At 53.2% G+C, this 19,895-nt stretch overlaps 2 protein-coding genes across 3 annotated transcripts; one reads left to right on the top strand and one right to left on the bottom strand.

The window, feature by feature from the left end:
- Positions 1 to 3,212: 3,212 nt before the first annotated feature.
- FARSA (phenylalanyl-tRNA synthetase subunit alpha) lies at positions 3,213 to 11,944 on the bottom strand. 2 transcript variants are annotated; one of them, XM_007469091.1, is made up of 13 exons: positions 11,729 to 11,944; positions 9,767 to 9,904; positions 9,582 to 9,680; positions 9,375 to 9,493; positions 8,231 to 8,323; positions 8,017 to 8,145; positions 7,825 to 7,940; positions 5,217 to 5,301; positions 5,006 to 5,105; positions 4,745 to 4,913; positions 4,556 to 4,633; positions 4,279 to 4,393; positions 3,213 to 3,604 (listed from the first exon to the last, which is right to left on the bottom strand). In XM_007469091.1, the coding sequence occupies exons 1-13, from the start codon at positions 11,873 to 11,875 to the stop codon at positions 3,466 to 3,468; spliced, it is 1,527 nt and encodes a 508-aa protein (XP_007469153.1). In that variant the 5' UTR covers positions 11,876 to 11,944; the 3' UTR covers positions 3,213 to 3,465. The 2 variants fall into 2 exon arrangements, with proteins under 2 accessions (XP_007469153.1, XP_007469152.1); XM_007469090.1 differs by lacking the exon at positions 8,231 to 8,323 and having other exon boundaries at positions 3,214 to 3,604; positions 11,729 to 11,881.
- A 3,399-nt stretch (positions 11,945 to 15,343) lies between these two features.
- CALR (calreticulin) lies at positions 15,344 to 19,468 on the top strand. Its single transcript, XM_007469089.1, has 9 exons — positions 15,344 to 15,504; positions 15,871 to 15,972; positions 16,157 to 16,360; positions 16,809 to 16,903; positions 16,993 to 17,202; positions 17,285 to 17,398; positions 17,482 to 17,625; positions 18,478 to 18,570; positions 18,656 to 19,468. The coding sequence occupies exons 1-9, from the start codon at positions 15,414 to 15,416 to the stop codon at positions 18,848 to 18,850; spliced, it is 1,248 nt and encodes a 415-aa protein (XP_007469151.1). The 5' UTR covers positions 15,344 to 15,413; the 3' UTR covers positions 18,851 to 19,468.
- The last annotated feature ends 427 nt before the right edge of the window (positions 19,469 to 19,895 follow it).

Genomic DNA, 19,895 nt, shown 5'->3' with positions numbered 1-19,895 from the left:
AGTCACACAATCAGTCGGTTAGTCCGGGCCCGGTAGGTAGGTCAGGAAATCGGAGCCCAGTCGGGCGAAGAGGGGCCGCGATGGCAGGAGACAAACGGCAGGGCTCGGGTTCGTCGGGGAAGCCCAAGATCGCTGCCATTCCCTGCCCGTCCGCCCGCCGCCCGCGCGAAGGAAACAAGCGCAGCGTCCTCCCTGCCGCTCCATTCCGTCTTTTCCCGCCTTCTTGTTCGCGCCCTCTGCGCACGCGCCTCCCCCGCCCCCGGAATGCCCCGCCCCCAAGATAGGCCGCGGTGCGCACTCCTGGCCCCGCCTCTTTCTGGGAACTTGTGCGCGCAGCGGGGCGGGGGCGGCCGTTAAGTGGCCGTTGGGCTGTCTAGGGGCTGCGCGCGCAGCCGGCACCGCCGGGAGGAGCCTGTGGTCTCTGAGTGCGCGTGTGCGCACGTGTGAGGTTCCAGGGCCCAAGGTCAGTAGGGGAATGGTGAGAACACTGCGTTCCTTCCTTTCGTTTCCGTTCATCTGCTCTGCCCGGAGGTCTTTCCAATAAAAAATTCTGACCTTTGCTGTCCCTTGATTACGACCTATTGCCCTCAGTGAAAAAGTTTAGGCAGTTACCACCTTGAATCAGTTACCTGCACTCCAAAACCAGAAGCTCCTTGAAAGCATGGGGGCCTGGCCCTTAAGAGTTGGGCCCACACCCCTTAATAATAAGAGTAGTAATAACAATAATGAATTAACAGTGACAACCATAATAGTAATTGGCACACAAGGAGCCACAGACTGGGAGAAAATATTTAACTTGTATCCAGTATCTACAAAGACCCTTTGCAACTCTGTGAGACAGAAAAACCCCAGTTAAAAAATGGGCAAAGGGGACTTCCGTGGTGGCGCAGTGGTTGAGAGTCCGCCTGCCGATGCAGGGGACACGGGTTCGTGCCCCGGTCCGGGAAGATCCCACATGCCGCGGAGCAGCTGGGCCCGTGAGCCATGGCCGCTGAGCCTGCGCGTCCGGAGCCTGTTGCTCCGCAACGGGAGAGGCCACAACAATGAGAGGCCCGCGTACCGCAAAAAAAAAAAAATGGGCAAAGGATTTGAAACGGTTGGGCAAAGGCCCTGAGGTCTGAGCAAGCTCAGTGCCTTTGAGGAGTAGCCAGGCCTGGTGGGGCGAGCAGGGCTTGGGGGAAACAGTGGGTGAAGGATGAAGGGTTGGGACTTTGTCCCAACTGACTGGGAAGGAAATGGAGCTCCTCTTTGGGACACCTGTCACATTGTTCACGAAAGGGAGACAGTGGGAATCTGCTCACATCACTCAGCCCTTCTGTGCAGGGCTCTGTCCCTGGCCACACACTAGAGCACACACATTTACACCTACGTTCTGGAGAACTGGGTTTCAATCTGGGTTCTTACCAATGGGGGTGATCATTAAACTGCCACTCACTCTCAAAACCCATCTTTGTCTAATAGCAAGGTGATAAAATCTAAAACATGAGACTATTATAAGGGTTTCAGGGATAAACATTTGGAACACATTAAGAGTTTAATAAACAGTGGCTAACAGTATCTTGTGGCAAAGCTACAAGTTACACGAGATGCATCTTCCTGCAGTGTCAGATTTGAAGATTTGAGGATTATCTACTGGGAAAAATCTCACTTACCTTTTTTTTTTTTTGGTACGCAGGCCTCTCACTGCTGTGGCCTTTCCCATTGCGGAGCACAGGCTCCGGACGCGCAGGCTCAGCGGCCACGGCTCACAGGCCGAGCCGCTCCGCGGCATGTGGGATCTTCCCGGACCGGGGCATGAACTCGTGTCCCCTGCATCGGCAGGCGGACTCTCAACCACTGCACCACCAGGGAAGCCCCTCAAACTTACTTTTAAGCATGCGTACACAAACACACTGGCACCAAACCAAAACAAAAGCAACACAGAAGATGCAGGATGATTTTTATGGTGCAGTCTGTGTAACATTTGAAAACATGCAAATTGAAACTGTGTCTTGTTAAAGTGACACACGTAAGTAGCAACAGTTTAAAAGCACATGAGAATAATAAATACCAAATTCAGGAGGCGGCAACCTTAGTGGGCCGGGGGCAAAAGAAACTAGGACAAGCTCATAGGGTCTCCAAACCATTAGTCACACAGATCTAAAAAGTGAAACATCCAAAGCAAATATAATCTATGTTCAGATTCGAATGAACTAGGGGTGGATTCTTGGGTGTTTACTGTATTATGCTATATTTTTCTGTATTCCTGGATTATTTAATTTGAAATAAATAAACAAAACATTCGAGTGAGGAGCCCTTGGAAGATTGGTGCCCCCAGGCCCTGGACCAGCAAAACCCATGGTCTCAGCTGCCTGCCAACTGCCCTGGGTATAAAAGTGGCCTCATGGTTACATAAAAAATTGTCTATGTTTCCAAAAGCGTGCTGCCCCTGAAGATCTGGGCTGAGCGACGTGGTGACTGGGATTGGCTTTGAAATATTCCCATAGAAACAGGTGTGAGATGCTGCTCACTGTTCAGTGTGAGTGGTGGGCTCATGGAGCTTTATCCTACTCATTCATCTCTATTCTGGGCTCATTTGAAATCCTTGAGAGTTTTTTTTTTTTTTAAGAGTAGTATTTTAGGGGGAGGAGAAAGGGATGAATGTGTGGAGCACAGAGGACTTTCAGAGCAGTGAAAATACTCTCTATGATACCATAATAATGAATGAATACACGTCATCATACATTTGTCCAAACCTACATACAACACAGGGAATCAACTGTAATGTAAACTATGGACTTTGGGTCATTATGATGTGTCAAGGCAGGGGGTTTATAGGAAATCCCTTTACCTTCCACTCAATTTTGCTATGAACCTAAAACTGCTCTTAAAAAAACAAAAAGGGCAGCTTTAAAGGCTTAGCTTGCTATACGCCCCACCCCACCAATGCTGGCTCCCAGTTGGTGGGAATGCTGGCTCCTGGGGCCCCGACGCCCGCCTTGGCCTCCCCTTCCCAAATGCCCCTTCCACAGGGGTAGGGGGTTCTGTTCCCTTCACCTAGAAGAGACCTGGCACCAGGAGGCAAATCAGTAAATGCCTGATGGAGCTAGTCTTCCCTGGTGGGATCTGGCTCAGGCTGGCCAGGGGTTCCTGAAGATCCAAGACCTCCAATCCACCACACCTCACACCCGGGGCTCCAGCACCCCTCCACCCCTACGGAAAGGCACCAGATAAGGGCAAGTGCCCACTTTATTAGCCAGCAGCTGGTCTGCAGGGCTCCCCAAGGCCCACCCTCACAGGTGGACAACAGAATGAACCTGCTACCCACTCCCCTGTCCCTGGGACCCTGGGGCCAGTGGGGAAGAGGAGATACCAGGGGCAGGGGGACTGGCCTCACAGAGGCCTCATAAGGACAAGGGGGTCACTGGCAGGGATGCAAAGGGCAGCAGGGTCTTGGGGAAGGCGGCCTATCCAGGGCGGTTCGTGTCATGCGGCCTCCTGTGTCGACGGGGGCCCCCGTTCGGCATCTAGGCGGCACAGGGGACTGTCGTACACCATCTGCAGGTTCACCTTGTGGCCCACCAGCTCCCGGATATTGTTGATGCCGTATTTGATCATTGTCGGGCTTGGGAGGGGAGACATGACATGGTTTAACACGAGGTCAGGTCATGCTCTCTTCTGATCAGAACCTCTCCTATCACCTTCCTTGAGTAAAAGCCCAAGTCCTCCCTGGGGCTCAAAAGGCCCTGCTCAATCTGTCCTGTCATCTCCCCACCCTCATCTCCTCCCACTCTCCACCTTCACTCACTCATTCCCCCCAACCACCCTGGCCTCCTTAGTGTTCTCCAAACACAGCAGGCCCGCTCCAGCCTCAGGGCCTTTGCACTGGCTATTCCCTCTGCCTGGAACGCCATTCCCCAGATATCCTCACAGCTTACCAATTCACCCTTCAGTCTTTGCTCAGATGCCACCTCCTCTGAGAGGCCTTCCCTGACACCTCCTTAGCCCTCCCTGCTGTGTTTTCTCTATAACACTGCTTTTGGACATACTTTAAGCTTTACTTGTTGTGTTATTTATCTCACTAATTATCATCCTCTGTGTTCCACTAGCACCCCTGGCTTCATGGAAGTAGAGATGTGTATGTCATAACCACAGCACAGGACTCAGTACACAGCAGGTGCTCACTAAGGGTTTCTCAAATGAATGAAAGAATGAATGGGGCTGAAAGTCTGCAGGCCCCCACGCCTGGCAAGCCACTTGAGTAAGGCAGCCAATACCCTAAGTGGTTTGGGTACTCACCGCTCAAGGGAGAGGCCCCAGGCAATGACTGACACATTCTCAGGGAGCCCCATGGGCAGCAGCATCTCGGGGCGGAAGATCCCGGAGTTTCCAACCTCCACCCACTTCTTCAGGCCTGTGAAGGCAGGAGAATGATGCGGGGGCTTGTGTGGGTGATACGGGGCCTGGCAGTTAGCTTGGGAGGTGGGGTGTGGGCTTGGCAGTGACGGGGACCTGGGCTGAGCCGTGGGCAGCCTGAGACCTCCCTCCCTGTCCCACTACTGGGTTCCACCCTGACCTTGGTGGTAGCTGAACACTTCCATGCTGGGCTCGGTGTAAGGGTTGTAGGTCGGCTTGAAACGCAGCTGGGTGATACCTGGGTGGGGAGGCAGCCAAACAGAGTGGGGGTGGGGGTGGGGCAAAGGGGGAGGGTCAGGCTGACGACCAAGGCATCCTCCTGCTTGCCCACCCCAGCCCACCTGCTCACCGAGCTTGGTGAAGAACTCCCGCAGGACGCCCATGAGGTGGCCTAGCGTGAGACCGTGGTCAGCCACGACGCCCTCGATCTGGTGGAACTCGGCCAGGTGCGTGGCATCTAGGGTCTCATTCCGGAACACACGATCAATGGAGAAGTATTTGGCCGCTGTGAAGGGCTTCTGGAGATGAGAGGCAGGCCAAGCCCGGGCATGGGTGAGAAGGCCAGGATGTCAGCCCTGGCCCCTCCGACGCTGCCCAAGCCCCGCCACACCTTCTGGGCCAGGCGGTAGAGGGCGCGGGCGCTGGCCGACGTGGTATGGGTGCGCAGTAGGTTTTTCCGAGCCTCATCCAGTTTCCAGTTGTACTTGTACCTTCAGAGGGACATAAAGGAAGTCCATGATGCAGCTCACGGCCCCCAACCTCTTTCCCCCAACACCCCTGGGTGTCCTGCCCAGGACCCAAAGTCCTGGGTCCTGCCTTACCCCTGTGAGCCGTAGCCGCCTTGAGAGTGGGTCCGCTTGACGCGATGGACGTAGTCCATTGGGAGCTGCTGGGCCTGGGCTGGATCTGGGCAGGACAGATCAACATCTGGTCAGTCAAGGAGCATTTCTCAAATAGCCACTGCACTGAAAACAGATAGTGACACAGGCAGCTCCCTCCCCAACCCTCCACAGCTGCCAGAGGGTACCTGGGAACACCTGAGTCAGTCACAACTCTCCTCTGCCCAGAACCTTCCATGGTCCCATTTCCTCTTTTTTTTTGGCCATGCTGCACAGCTTGGAGGACTTAGTTCGCCAACCAGGGATTGAACCTGCGCCCTAGGCAGTGAAAGCACAGAGTCCTAACCACTGGACTGCCGGAGAATTCTCTCCTCCCACTCCTAACTGATCAGTTCCTCCAGCCACAGGGCTTCCCTGCTAATCTGTGAACACACCAGGCATGTGCCAGCCTCAGGGCCTTTGCACTGGCCATTCCCTTTGCCTGGAATTTTCCTTCCCCAGGCATAGCTCCCTCCCTGACCTCCTTCCATCTTTGCTTAAGCAGCCTTCATTTTATTTTATTATTTAAAAAAATATTTTATTTATCTTATTTGGTTGCATCGGGTCTTGGTTGCAGCAGGCATGCTCCTTAGTTGCGGCAGGTGTGCTCCTTAGTTGTGGCTCGCCAGCTCCTTAGTTGCAGCATGCGAACTCTTAGTTGCGGCACGCATGTGGGATCCAGTTCCCTCACCAGGGACTGAACCCAGGCCCGCTGCATTGGGAGCACGGAGGCTTTTTTTTTTAATTAATTTATTTTTGGCTGAGTTGCATCTTCATTGCTGTGCGTGGGCTTTCTCTAGCTGCGGCGAGCGGGGGCTACTCTTTGTTGCGGTGCGTGGGCTTCTCATTGCGGTGGCTTCTCTTGTTGCGGAGCACGGGCTCTAGATGCACGGGCTTCAGTAGTTGTGGCATGCAGGCTCAGTAGTTGTGGCTTGCAGGCTCTAGAGTGCAGGCTCAGTAGTTGTGGCGCACGGGCTTAGTTGCTCAGCGGCATGTGGGATCTTCCCAGTCCAGGCATTGAACCCGTGTCCCCTGCGTTGGCAGGCGGAATCTTAACCACTGCGCCACCAGGGAAGTCCCAAGCAGCCTTTATTTAATTAATTAATTTATTTTAAAATAAATTTATTTATTTTATTTATTTTGGGCTGCATTGGGTCTTATTGCTGTGCGCAGGCTTTCTCTAGTTGCAGTGAGCAGGGGCTACTCTTCGTTGCAGTGTGCAGGCTTCTCATTGCGGTGGCTTCCCTTGTTGCGGAGCATGGGCTCTGGGCACGTGGGCTTCAGTAGTTGTGGCTCGCGGGCTCTAGAGTGCAGGCTTAGTAGTTGTGGCGCACGGGCTTAGTAGCTCCGCGGCGTGCGGGATCTTCCTGGACTAGGGCTCGAACCCGTGTCCCCTGCATTGGCAGGCGGATTCTTAACCACTGCGCCACCAGGGAAGCCCCCAGCCTTTATTTTAAATTGACAGCATGCTCCCCCACCAACATAACGTCAATTCCCCCATCGCATTTACTGCCATCTTTCATTGCCATGTTTACAGCGTACTCAGAATTAAATGCATATCTCACCCAACCAGGATATGCGGGTCTCATCAGGGCAAGGATTTCTGTCTCATTCATGGCTGTGACCCAGGTGTTTCACAGAGACTTTGGCACACAGGAGCTCAGTCATAGGTGCAGACTCTATGCTGCATGAATGTGGCAAGTTCTTATGACTCCCTTCCAGAGACACAATTTTAGCGCACCTGCAAAGCCTGACATCAAATCCCAGCTCCACCGCCTATAAGCTGTGACCCTGGGCAAGTGATGTCCCCTCTCTGAGACCTAATTTCCTCATTTGCAAAACAGGGCTAACAGTCTACTTTCTATAGTTGGTGGAAAGATTAGGACAGTGACAGCTCAGTAAGTTTTATATATATATTTTTTCTTTTTTTTGGCCACACTACATGGCATGTGGAACTTCCCTGACAAGGGATCAAACCTGCGCCCCCTGCAGTGGAAGCGGAGAGCCCTAACCACTGGACCACCAGGGAAGTCCCACGGCTCAGCAAGTTTTGGATGCTGAAATGATGACAATGGCGCTGTTGCTCCTGGCCAGGTAACAGGCACCCAACAGCCTCATCCGCCCTGTTGATGGGGGAAACAACAACCATTTTGGAAAGTCACTCAATTTCAGAGAGTACTAAGGACTGTGGAAGAAAGAAAGAACTGGGAAGCAATGTTGAAGACTAGCAGTGAGGAGCTTTTAGAACTTGGGGAGACAAGGGCATGTCAGGGTGGCCTCTCTGAGGTGATATCTGAGCAGAGGCTTCATGCCAGAGCCTGCCATGAAGACCTGGGAGAAGACAGTTCTTGGCAGAAGCCACAGCATGGGCAAAGGCCCTGAGGTGGGCAGGAGGGGAGGTGGAAGAAGATAACAGAAGTTGACGACAGCAGCTCACACAGGTTTGTCGGCCACACTGAGGAGGATGGAGTTTATCCTGTAAAATGGTACGCCACCCCGAAAGGCTCTGTCCAGTCCTGGCACCTCTGATGGCGTGGCGGGGCCCACCCACCTCGCAGGAAGAAGGTGTCGTGCTGGTCCCGTGCTGGGTGCTGCTGGGGCTGGAAGAGCGCGTCAAAGTTCCAGAAGGAGCTCTCGATGTAATTGTCGGTCGGCATCTCAGTGAACCTGGTGGGAGACACAGCCTGACTGCCCTGCCTGTGCCAAGCAGGTGGGCTAGCCCCACCCCCAGCCCCATGCTTACCCCATCTCCAGGAAGATCTGCCGGAACTGGGTGCGGACCTTCAGCAGGGGGTGCAGGTGGCCGCTGTCAGGGAGGACGCCATGGGCCGAGAAATTGTAGGGCTTGAAGGGCCGATCCCGCCAGGAGCCACTATGGGGGGATGCAGGGTACATGGGTCTGGTGGGGGCTGCCTACCACACCCCCATCGGCCCCCAACTCTAGGGCTAGCCCCTACCTGGAGATCATCTCTGCGCTCAGCTCTGTTTCCTGCTTGGAGATGCTGGTGCTAAAGGCACTGCCTTTGCTCACCCAGTAGGTCTTCAGGTTCCTGAGGCCACAGGACAACGCTGTTACCTCCTCCAAGTGGTTTCCCTTGACCTCCCATCTGATGCTGACCCCAAAGTCATCCACCAAGTCATTCTGTTGTATTTTCCTCCTGACACTTACCATCTCCAGAATCCTCTTAGCTGGCCCCAACCTACATCCCTATGTTCATGCAGTTACTCATTCAACAAACATTTACTGAGAACCTAATGTGTACCAGGGTCTGTTGAAGGCACTAAGCATATAGCTGGGAGTGATAATAGGTCAAGTTTAGAGAGTTTACTCCACACTAGGCTCTGCTCCATAAAGTCACCCCATAATCCTGTGTGAAAAGGAACCATTTTACACATGCATAAACAGAAGCTTGGACAGATCAGGTGACTTGCTCAAGGTCACACAGCTAGCATATGGCACAGCTGGGACTTGAATCAGGCAGCCCCGCTCCAGTCTTTTTTTTTTCCTTTTGGCCACACCATGCAGCACATGGGATATTAGTTCCCCAACCAGGGATTGAACCCAGGCCTCCTGCGGTGGAAGCTCAGAGTCCTAACCAGTGGACCACCAGGGAATTCCCAGTTTGCGTTCTTATAACTGCTAGGCCACTGCTACATCTGCTCAAAGGAGTCGTCAGCTCTGTGAGGGCAGAGCCCCCAGCCTGTCCAGGTCCCAGCAGTCATAAACTTTCAGACGGTGCTGAGGACTGTAAAGGAAGTCAACAGGGCACAAGGGATGGAGGCCAGGAGTGAGGAACTTTTATGGAATTTGAAGGGAGGAAAGGGTGTCAGGGTGGCCCCTCTAAGGTGACACATGAGCAGAGGTTTGATGTCAGAACTTGCTTTGAAGAGCAGGAAGCTCTTTCTCAGCAGAAGGCACAGCAGAGGCAAAGGCCCTGACGTGGCATGAGCCTGGCGTGTGTGCTCGACAACCACAGTGTGAAGGGAGGCTGGGAGGAGACTGATAGCACCCTGGCCCAGTGTGGGCAGAATGGCTCCCCTTCTGCTCCAGGGCCATGCAGGTGACACAGGTGTGAGCCTGGGGGGGCGGCACCCACTCACACTTCAGTCAGCAGCTTCCTCTTCCTGAGCTCGCTCCTCTCCTTCTCTCCCAGCTTTTCGGCCTGTCCACCCTGGACCAGCTGGAGCCGCCGCTGCACCTCATCCTCCACGCTATCCACCTGCCACAGTGATGGGCGTGAGGGACCATGAGGGCAGGGGGCCCACCTGTCCGACTACCTGTCCAACCACCACCCGGCAGGGACTCACCACTCTGAACACCCGGGGCCCGTCGGCAGCACTCTTGTCCACTCGGATCCACTTGTTGGACATGGCCTTGCTGAAGCCCACCTTGCCACTGGGCAGTCGCTGTGGGAGCAAGGCTGCAGTGAGGGGGACACAAGGGTCGCCCTCATCCCAACACCTCCCTAGGCCCTGCCCACTCAGACTCCTACCATGAGCTCGCTCTGGGGCAGGCCCTCTGCGGGGACGCTGCGAAACACCCGGGCCTCATGGCTGCCTTCCCGGGCAATCTCCTCGCCCTCAGCGGTAAGCTCCCAGCGCTTGGTGGAACGCAGCTCAGCCTCGATTATCTGTAGGAAAACAGGGGGACACAGGCAGGGACAGGGTTCAGATCCAGGCACCCCCTTGCCGCAGCACTGGGGACGCGGGTCAAAGAACAGCCTGTGATGCCAGCTTTGCCCCTCAGCTGTACCACTTCCCAGAGGAGTGATCTCGCCTTGTTGAGCCTCAGTAGATCTTTTGTGACACGGGAAAAATGACAAAAATGATTCACACCTCCCAGGGTGAGGTAAAGTACTGAGGGTATTACCTGCCTAGCAAAGAACAAATCCTATCATTTTTGAACCTGGGAAAGATTTTTTTAAAGTCTCGGGTGAAATGATTTATTTCCACACTTACATGCATCTCAGTGTAGCCAGATGTCAGAGAAGAACCCAGGCTGCCCACATTACACACAGGAACCCTAGGCTCCCCTTTCGTTCTAATTCCTAGCTCTGCTCCTCTCTTGCTGTGTGACCTTGGGAAAGTTGCTTAATATCCCTGAGCAAATTTTCTTATCCATGAGAGAAGGGTGTGGTGGGCTCTACCTCAGAGAGTTGTGTTGACTGAATTAATACACAGAAAGGATGCAGAGCGCTTAGTATGCAGCAAATGCTGCATAAATATAACTACTATGTTAATATCATCGTCATCATCCTTACAATGAACCACATTAAACTGCCACCACTTAACCCTCAGTAGCCTACACAAATGTCACTTTCACATCAGTCAAGGTACTGTCATCCCATACACCATAGCTTCAATCCCTTTCTGCACTGACAACCTCAGGCTTCAAATCCAGGTTTGCCTGTTCCTTCTAGTGACACTGATCAAGATTCTGACCAGTGCTTAGAAGTTGTCACATCTGCAATATGGGGATAATAACAGTGCCATCAACTGAAGGTCACATCAAAGATTGGATGAGGAATAAATCTGAGGCCAGAGCAGGGCACATCATGTAAGTTTGATGTTTTCAGCTATGTTTTTTGAGTCCTAGCCTCATGGATCCAGCCTGCTGGGTGACCCACGGGTCGGTCAACATCCTCCCCCCTGGCTCCATCACCCTTCCCTTGTCCAAGTCAGAAGGCTGGGCTTCATCCGAGCTACCCCTACATTTCCATGAACCTTATTTCATTCCTTCACCTGAATCCCTTCTCCATTCCAGCTGCCTCCCTACAGCCAGGGACCATACCCTGTAGTTTGGGGATGTGCCAGCCTCTGCCATTGTCCCCTTGCCTCAAGTCCTGCCTGCACCGATCCTTCCCTAGAGTGATGTAGGCAGTACGCACATCTCATTGGCTCTAGCTCCTGCCATGGCCCCCCAGTACCCCTGTGAGATAAAGACCTACAAGGCCTCGCAAAATCTGGCTCTGCTGGGTCTCTCTCACCACTTGTGCCACCTCCCTACCCCACTGATCCTTAAAGTGCCATGGCTTTTCTACTCAATGCAGAAACCCGACTCAGGTGTCATCTCCTTTGGGATGCTCTCCCTGATCCTCAAGGCTGGGTCTGCTAACACTTCTGAGTTCCCCGTGCTTCCTCCATCACTCCGGTCACTTGAGTATATCCATTATACCGCAGCCTGCGTGAAGGCGGCGACTGCGTCTTTCTGGTCCACCATTCTCCTCTCCACCCCCTCAACACTGATCATGCCTCAATGGACGTTTACTTCATGAGGAACATCCCTACGCCGGGGCCCTCACTAGTTCCTGACTCCCCGCCTGCGCACCCTGGGCGGGACACATACAATTACTCCTAACCAGGCCTGAGATAATCTGGCCTGGAGGCAGAGCACTCCTGGCAAGGGAACCGCAGGTGCAAAAGCGAGGAGGCCCGGCATCACCGGCCCAGCTCACCTCACCCAGCGCCTGCAGGCTCTTCACGGCGCCCACCACGGTCTGATGCTCTACGCCCAGCTCGGCCGCCAGTTCAGCGCTGTCCAGGCCGCCATCGGCCGCCTCCAGCCGCTGCAGCAACACCTCCGCCACCGGACCATCTGCCATGACTGCTTGCAGGACGCTCGGCGTGTGCCTGCCGGCGGTCAGAACAACCGAAACCGGAACCGGAACCGGCGCCGGGGGGCGTGCACCGTCATCTTGAGTGTGGCAGACTATGCTGCAGGGCTGGGGTGCCGCCATCTTGAGCGTGTCACTTGAACTTAAGAGGGGGTTAGGGACCCAGTACTGGCTGGACTGGTGGTTTCTGGTTGACTAGAGAGGTCAAATTAATACCATCAAAGACAGACTCACACCATTGTTTTAAGCTTCACCCAGCCCCACCAGCAGGGGCTGTGTGACCTTGGACTTCCCCCTCTCTGGGCCTCAGACCAGTCCTCCCTTGGGGATTCTTTCTTACCCCACAGGAGGGCTGTGGGTGGTGGACTCCAGACACAGTCATCCTGCTGATGTCAACTACTTTTATTTTTTCTATTATTATTTTAAAAACTATTTATTTATTTATTTGGTTGCACTGGGTCTTAAGTTGCAGCTCTCCAGCTCCTTGGTTGCAGCACATGGGCTCCTTAGTTGTGGCTCCAGGGCTCCTTAGTTGCGGCATGCATGTGGAATCTAGTTCCTTGGCCAGGGATCGAACCCAGGCCCCCTGCATTGGGAGCACGGAGTCCTAACCACTGCACCACCAGCGAAGTCCCTGATGTCAACTACTTTTAAATTTTCAAAGGGAGTCTGGGTAGGGACCAACCCTATTTATAGAGGAGAGAAGGACTCAATAATAGTATATTATTGAATAATATATTCAAGGTTGCAGGTAACCTGTATGGACGTTCTCCCCTGTGCCCAGCCCAGTGCTAAGTGCTTCAGGTTTCTTACTTCATTTTCCCCAAAACTGTATGATGATGATGTAGATACTGATATAATATACATTTCACAGATGTGAAAACTGAGGCTTGGAGGGTGGTATGCCTTGCCCAAGGTTCTGCAAGGAGCTGGTGGAGAGTGTCAGAAATTATAAACACTCCAGAACCTGCCCCCTCCTCCCCATACCCCTGCTCTGAGAAGACCAATGTCAGGAAAATAATTTGTAGTATAGACCAGTGCTGTCCTATAGAAATATAATTCAAGAAACTGGGAATTCCCTGGTGGTCCAGTGGTTAGGACTGCACTATTCCACTGCAGGGGGCATGGGTTTGATCCTTGGTCAGCATGACGCAGCTTGGCCAAGACAAAACAAAACAAGAAATATATTTCAAGATAGAAATGTAATTTTACACATTTTAGTAGCAACGTTAAAAACAAAAGGGGTGAAATTAATTTGAAGAATTTATGGAACCTAAAATGTCCACATTATCATTTCAACACTTAATATAAAACTACTAGTGAAATATTTTACATTATTTATTCACACTAAGTCTTCAAATTCTGATGTGTATTTTCCACTTACAGCTTACTTCAGAGCTGCTCCATTTCAAAAGGCAATAATCACATGTGGCCAGTGGAGACTACATTAGACAGCACAAGTAGATTCTAATCCCAGATCTGCCATTTTTGTCCCTCAGCCAAATCACTTAATCTTTCTGTGCCTCAGTTTCCTCACTTGGATGGAAATGATATGAGCCCAGGTTACTGTGAGAATTAAGTGAAACAGTACCCACACATATATGCAATACTTGCTGGTACTAAATTGAGTGTGGACTCTGTGTTAGGTGCTGTTCTAAGCACCTACTCATTTAGCTACACAACTGTTATTTGAGCGTGGTAAATGGGGTTAACTAATATCCCCCAATGCTGGACCTACAGTGAGGTCCTGATAAAAATTCAGAATGCATCCCTCAAAGTCTCTTCTTAGCTTCGAAGCACTTTCCCCATTTTTGTTTATTTAATTCTAGCAAGAGTCCTTTCCTTACTTCTGTCACCCATCAAGTAGGTTTTAAGCCTGTTCTGTGCCCGGTGCTGCAGGAGACACTGTGGGGTGGGGGGGGGGATGGTGAGGTGAACAAGACAGGCACAGTGTCTACCCTCTGGCAGGTAGCACCTAGCCCATGTGTCCCTGACACATGGTGGAAGGGAGGGAAGGTGGGGGGGAAGGTCAGTGGAAGGCCTAGAGTGGTCATCCCAGACTTGGGGGGGTCCTCGTTGGGGAGGACCAGGTTGGGCAATACTGGATACTGTCTTGGGGAAGGGGCAGAACCCCAACTTCTCCAAGACTCCTCATTCCCCTCTTTTCTGAGTCCCCACTGCTAGAGGGGAAGCACCCCCTCCCCACCCTTTTGCCAGGATGCCCCCCTTCAGCAGTTTACTTCCCCTTCCCAGGTCCAGAGCCAATTTGCTCAGTTTGGGAAAGCCCCACCTCTCCTTCCTCCTTCCTGCAGCCTAGGGACAGGGAGCTGGTGTGTCACTTTCAGTCATGTGCCTCTGGCTTCCTAAGAAGGCTCTAGTCTCAGGGGTCCTGGCCACCTCCCTTAGACCTTATCTTCCCCACCATCTGTCCCATTTTTTCCCTCCCCAACGGCACCCCCTGCCCTTTCATCTTTAGCCGTTTAATTGCAAAAGCAGGCCGTTTGTGGGAGACCACAAGGCAGTGACCCCCTTTCATTTACCGGCTGAGGAGGGGATGGGGGGTAAAGGACAGGCTGCAATAAGGCAAACAACCGTAGGAGACCCAGCCTATAGTCACAACTTCGAGCTGTTCAGGGCTTCCTTCCCTCTGTCCCAGACATCCCTAAAAGCTTTGAAAGCATTGCTGCCGGCCAGCAGCTGGCTGGGGTCGCTCCTCTTGGCCTTTCAGGAGCTCCTGTGCCTTCAAAGAGGCTAAATGCCTTGCCCCAGCTCACACAGCAGCAGTCTGACAGGCTGCCAGGGAACTAGGGGCCTTACGGAGGAGAGAGCCGGCACTTCCCCCGCAGGCCTGCACGGCTCTGGCGCTGGGGTGAAGTGAAGCCCCAGGGCTCGATGCCCTCTGCCCCATCCTGGCGGGGCGGGGGTTAAGAGAGAGAGAGAGAGAAAGAGATGGAGAGAGAGAGGGTCGGAGTGGTGGGGTTCCCCAAATTCAGGGTAGAAAAGGCTAGGAAAACCTTGCCTACCCATCCCTGTAGAGGGGATAAGCGGAGTCGATGCTGGAGCAGGGCCCTAGCTCTAAGAAGCTGCACCTGCGCTCGCGCGGATTCTTTAAACGCCTAGATCTCTAGCGCTGCTAGCTCGCGAGGGCGGGGTTGGGCCGAGGTCTGGTCACATGACCTGGCCTGAGGGGCTCGAGGCCCCCACTCCACCGGTGGGCGTCCCCCACAACGCGTGGTCGACCTTCATTGGCCAGCGGTGCGGCCAATAGAAATCGGCCATCTGGGAACCCAGCGTTCCGAGGCACAGCCTAACTTGCTGAACCCATAAGGGTCCAATGGAAAGGCAGAGCTGTGGCCACAGACCAATGATAAGGTGGGGGAGGAGGACCAAGAGGCCGGACCAGGTTGGTTTGAGAGGCGGCCGGGTATAAAATCGCACGGCTGGCGGCCCCGTCCGTCCCTACTGCAGAGCTACTGCTGGTAGAGTGACTTAAAGGGCCCGCGCGCCGCCGCCCCCTCGGCCCGCCATGCTGCTACCCGTGCTGGTGCTGCTCGGCCTTCTTGGCCTGGGCGCCGCTGAGCCCGCCATTTACTTCAAGGAGCAGTTTCTGGACGGAGGTAACGGCTAGTCCCGCCTTGAGGCCGTCCTAACGACGCGGCTGGCCCCCCAGCCCATATCTGCGTGTCGCCTGTAATTACTGCTCAGAGGATCAAAACAGTGGCCTTCAGGGGCTAGAGCCGCAGGCGATCTTTCCTTCTGCGTCCCTGGGGAGCGGGGAGGGCGCGGCGGCCTTCCGCGGCGGGAGTTAGGGTTCGCCCGAGGATCTTTTAAGCCACCAGAAATGTCAAGCTAGAGGTTGGGGTGGGGACAGTCGCGGGGAGGGGGAATCTCCTTCCTTGCCCCCAGCAGTTTGTAGCTCCCGGTAGATGTTTGGTGGGGGGTGATAAGCACCGCTACTCTGACCTGCCCCTTTGGTCCCCTAGATGGATGGACCGAGCGCTGGATCGAATCCAAACACAAACCGGATTTTGGCAAATTCGTTCTCAGTTCCGGCAAGTTCTACGGTGACCAGGAGAAAGATAAAGGTAAGAGCCTAGGGCTGGGTGCTCAGATCAGGAGGACTTCCTGGAGGAAGCCCTAGTCACCACACAGTTTGGGTATCCCTAGAAGTAGAACAGGTTGGAGGAAGGGAGAGTCGTATGTATTTCCCATTCTAAGCGTGTCCCGGGGGTTGTTGCTGAGCCGTGATCTGACTCCGTTCCTTGCTAGGGCTGCAGACAAGCCAGGATGCCCGGTTTTACGCTCTGTCGGCCAGATTCGAGCCCTTCTCCAATAAGGGTCATACACTGGTGGTGCAGTTCACCGTGAAACACGAACAGAACATCGACTGTGGGGGCGGCTACGTGAAGCTATTTCCAGATGGTCTGGACCAGACAGACATGCATGGAGACTCTGAATACAACATCATGTTTGGTGAGCGGGCCCCACCCTGATGCTGACCTCTGATTAGTTAGAGGGAGTTTGAAACCCCATGAGTTCTTTATAGCCCATGAAAAGTGGTCTTAAGATCATAGAAAACACTTAAATGGTTAGACATTTCTGTGGAGGGGAAGCTGAGAAAATAGTTACAGTTAGTAGCAACTTTTTGTATTGTTATCGTTGATTTAAGACTGCTAATTTACGCGATTTTATAAGGTAGGCATTTACTAATTCTGCAAGTAAAGGTACTGACTTCTAGAGCACTGATTTTTTTTTTTTTTCTTTAAATCCCTAGTCACGGTCCCTTAGAGATATCTGAATTTTGTCTTTTCACCTTGACAGACCTGAGTTTAAGAACCAAGTTTTCTTTTTATAAATGGGTGGGGAGGGGTTCATAATGGTGGACAATCTCTAGCTCTGACTGGATCTGTTTCTCATCAAGGCCCGGACATCTGTGGTCCTGGCACCAAGAAGGTTCATGTCATCTTCAACTACAAGGGCAAGAATGTGCTGATCAACAAGGATATCCGTTGCAAGGTGTGCTCTGGGGGTGGTGACAAATGGCTGTAAGGGAAGGCTCAGAGGCCAGCCTGGTGGGTGGGGCACTGATCTCCCACTCTCTTCAGGACGATGAATTCACACACCTGTACACGCTGATTGTGCGGCCTGATAATACCTACGAGGTAAAGATTGACAACAGCCAGGTGGAGTCTGGCTCCCTGGAGGACGATTGGGATTTCTTGCCTCCCAAGAAGATAAAGGATCCTGATGCTGCAAAGCCTGAAGACTGGGACGAGCGAGCCAAGGTTGATGACCCTACGGACTCCAAGCCTGAGGTTCGTTCTTGGGCAGGGGCTCCCCACCATGAAGGGTGTGGAGGACAACTGGGCCAACTCTGACCTCCTAATGTACCTTCAGGACTGGGACAAGCCTGAGCACATTCCTGACCCCGATGCTAAGAAGCCCGAGGACTGGGATGAAGAGATGGACGGAGAGTGGGAACCACCAGTGATTCAGAACCCAGAGTACAAGGTGAGCCTGGGGCTCTGAGCAGGGCGGTGCACAGTGGGGAACGCACTGATCTCCACTCACCCATCAGTTCATTTCTTCTGCAGGGTGAGTGGAAGCCCCGGCAGATTGACAACCCAGATTACAAGGGCATTTGGATCCACCCAGAGATCGACAACCCTGAGTATTCCCCTGATAGCAACATCTACGCCTATGAAAACTTTGCTGTACTGGGCTTGGATCTATGGCAGGTGAGACACAGAGGGAAGAGAAGGATCCCAGGACCTCAAGTGCTCAGGGTCAACCCAGGAGGAAAGGGACAAAGGAGGTCTGACTCCAAAATGGTGCTTTTTCTTTTTTTAAAGAAATTCCTGGTTTGTCCTTATGGCATTCTTACAGCACCCACTTTGAAGTTATACTAACTTCTTGGTACTTTTTCAAGTACCTACGGGAACCAACTCACATTTTATTGCCCTCAACAACCTAGAAAGTGGTTAGATAATCCCATTAGAAAATTAGGTTCACAGGGACTGAATTTTTGTCTGTTCTGTTCACTGATGTACCTTCTGCACCTAGAATGGTGCCTGGTATGTAGTAGGTACTAGAGAAATATTTAAAGAAGGGAGTGAGACCCCTTTTTACAGATGAAGAAACTGAGGTGCAGAGAGGTGAAGTCACCAGCCCGAGGTCATGTAGGCAGGAAATGGCAGAGCTGGGGTTGGAACCCAGGCAGCCTGTTTTTTTTTGTTTTTGTTTTTTGTGGTACGCGGGCCCCTCACCGCTGTGGCCTCTCCCGTCGCGGAGCACAGGCTCCGGACGCGCAGACTCAGCGGCCATGGCTCACGGGCCCAGCCGCTCCGCGGCATGTGGGATCTTCCCGGACCGGGGCACGAACCCCTGTACCCTGCGTCGGCAGGCGGACTCTCAACCACTGCGCCACCAGGGAAGCCCAGGCAGCCTGTTTTTTAACTGCAACATTAAACTGTAGCATTGTGTAGTGGTTATGGGAATATGGGCAGGAGACCTTTTCGAGGCCAAGGCCAACAGGGATATCCCCCCCGACCACCCTTCCGACCACCCCTCTACTCCCTGGTCCCATACAGGTCAAGTCTGGCACCATCTTTGACAACTTCCTCATCACCGACGACGAAGCATACGCTGAGGAGTTTGGCAACGAGACATGGGGTGTTACGAAGGTGGGACCAGGGTCGAGTCTTGGGCTTGGGGGTGGGCAGGGCTGCCAAGGGAGTCCAGGCCCTGAGGTGTGTGGTTTGCACACAGGCAGCAGAAAAACAAATGAAGGACAAGCAAGACGAAGAGCAGAGGCTAAAGGAGGAGGAGGAGGAGAAGCAGCGCAAGGAAGAGGAGGAGGCAGACAAGGAGGACGAGGACGAGGAGGACGAGGACGAGGAGGACGACAAAGAGGAAGAGGACGAGGGAGACGCTGCCGCTGGCCAGGCCAAGGATGAGCTGTAGGGGCCACGCCGCCGCCGCCTCCAGGGCTGGACTGAGGCCTGAGTGCTCCTGCCGCAGAGCCGGCCGCGCCAAATAATGTCTCTGTGAGACTGGAGAACTTTCACTTTTTTCCAGGCGGGTTCCAATTTGGGCTGGATTTTGTTTTTGTTCTCCCCCTCCCTTTTTTTTTTTTTTTTTAATTTTTTTTTTTTTTTTTTTTTTTTTAAACTGGTGTTTTGTCTCTGATCCTCCTTCACCCCTCACCCCTGGCCTTCATCTTTCTTGATTTGACATCTTTGCTTTCTGCTGTCCCCTTATCTCCCCAGATCCCTTAGCTCCCCTCCAACTTGGGGACTCAGGGTGGGGTGTGGCGTGGGGGAGAAGCCCCAGGCCCAAGATTCCATCTGCTCTCCTTCCTGGACCCCACCGGGGGGTAGGAGAAGAGGGTGGCATCACCAGCCCCCCGGCACTGAGGAAGAATGGGGCTCCTAAGCCCTGAGCTCTGACCTCCCTCTCTCCTTTCTCCCCTGCCCCCAGGACTGGGCCAGTTCCGAGTGGGGCAGCGGGTTCTAGCTCGGCTCATACTGAGAATGTAAGAACTACAAATGAAATTTCTATTAAATTAAGTTTTGTGTCTTCCTCCTGTGTTTCCTTTGGGGTAGGTGACTCTTAAGTGAGGCTCATTTTGCAGCCACTACAAGTGTTGGTTGAATGTCCCATAAGGTTACAGGGGCCCTTGTTTATCCGCAGAACCCGAAAGAGTAACTATTCTAAGCGCCATTACAAATACTCCACTTATTAACTCACTGAGTCGTTGCATCAAACTGGTGAGTTTTGGTTCTAGTACCAGTTGTGTTTGATGAGGAGACTGAGATTTAGTAAGAGGTGGGGTTTGAACCCGCACCTTAGCCACCAACTTGTACCAACCGTTTTACACTGCACCTCATATGTACGTCTTACCTATTAAGGAGCAAGACTACACAGAGCTGGGCTTCCCTGGTGGCGCAGTGGTTGAGGGTCCGCCTGCCGATGCAGGGGACACGGGTTCGTGCCCCGGTCCGGGAAG

The sequence above is a fragment of the Lipotes vexillifer genome, unplaced genomic scaffold (genome assembly GCF_000442215.2).
Source record: "Lipotes vexillifer unplaced genomic scaffold, Lipotes_vexillifer_v1.1 scaffold1699, whole genome shotgun sequence".
In the NCBI taxonomy this organism is placed as follows: domain Eukaryota; kingdom Metazoa; phylum Chordata; class Mammalia; order Artiodactyla; family Lipotidae; genus Lipotes; species Lipotes vexillifer.
This window is presented reverse-complemented; position numbering and strand designations above follow the sequence as displayed.

What these genes read in the sequence shown, in the direction of transcription:
- FARSA (XM_007469091.1), bottom strand. Translation starts at nt 11,875, where the DNA reads ATGGCAGATGGTCCGGTGGCGGAGGTGTTGCTGCAGCGGCTGGAGGCG. An exon ending in GCCTGCAGGCGCTGGGTGAG is followed by an intron (nt 9,905 to 11,728) that starts GTGAGCTGGGCC and finishes GTTTTCCTACAG; the next exon opens with ATAATCGAGGCTGAGCTGCG. An exon ending in GGCCCCGGGTGTTCAGAGTG is followed by an intron (nt 9,494 to 9,581) that starts GTGAGTCCCTGC and finishes TCACTGTGGCAG; the next exon opens with GTGGATAGCGTGGAGGATGA.
- CALR (XM_007469089.1), top strand. Translation starts at nt 15,414, where the DNA reads ATGCTGCTACCCGTGCTGGTGCTGCTCGGCCTTCTTGGCCTGGGCGCC. An exon ending in TTCAGAACCCAGAGTACAAG is followed by an intron (nt 17,399 to 17,481) that starts GTGAGCCTGGGG and finishes TTTCTTCTGCAG; the next exon opens with GGTGAGTGGAAGCCCCGGCA. An exon ending in AGACATGGGGTGTTACGAAG is followed by an intron (nt 18,571 to 18,655) that starts GTGGGACCAGGG and finishes GTTTGCACACAG; the next exon opens with GCAGCAGAAAAACAAATGAA.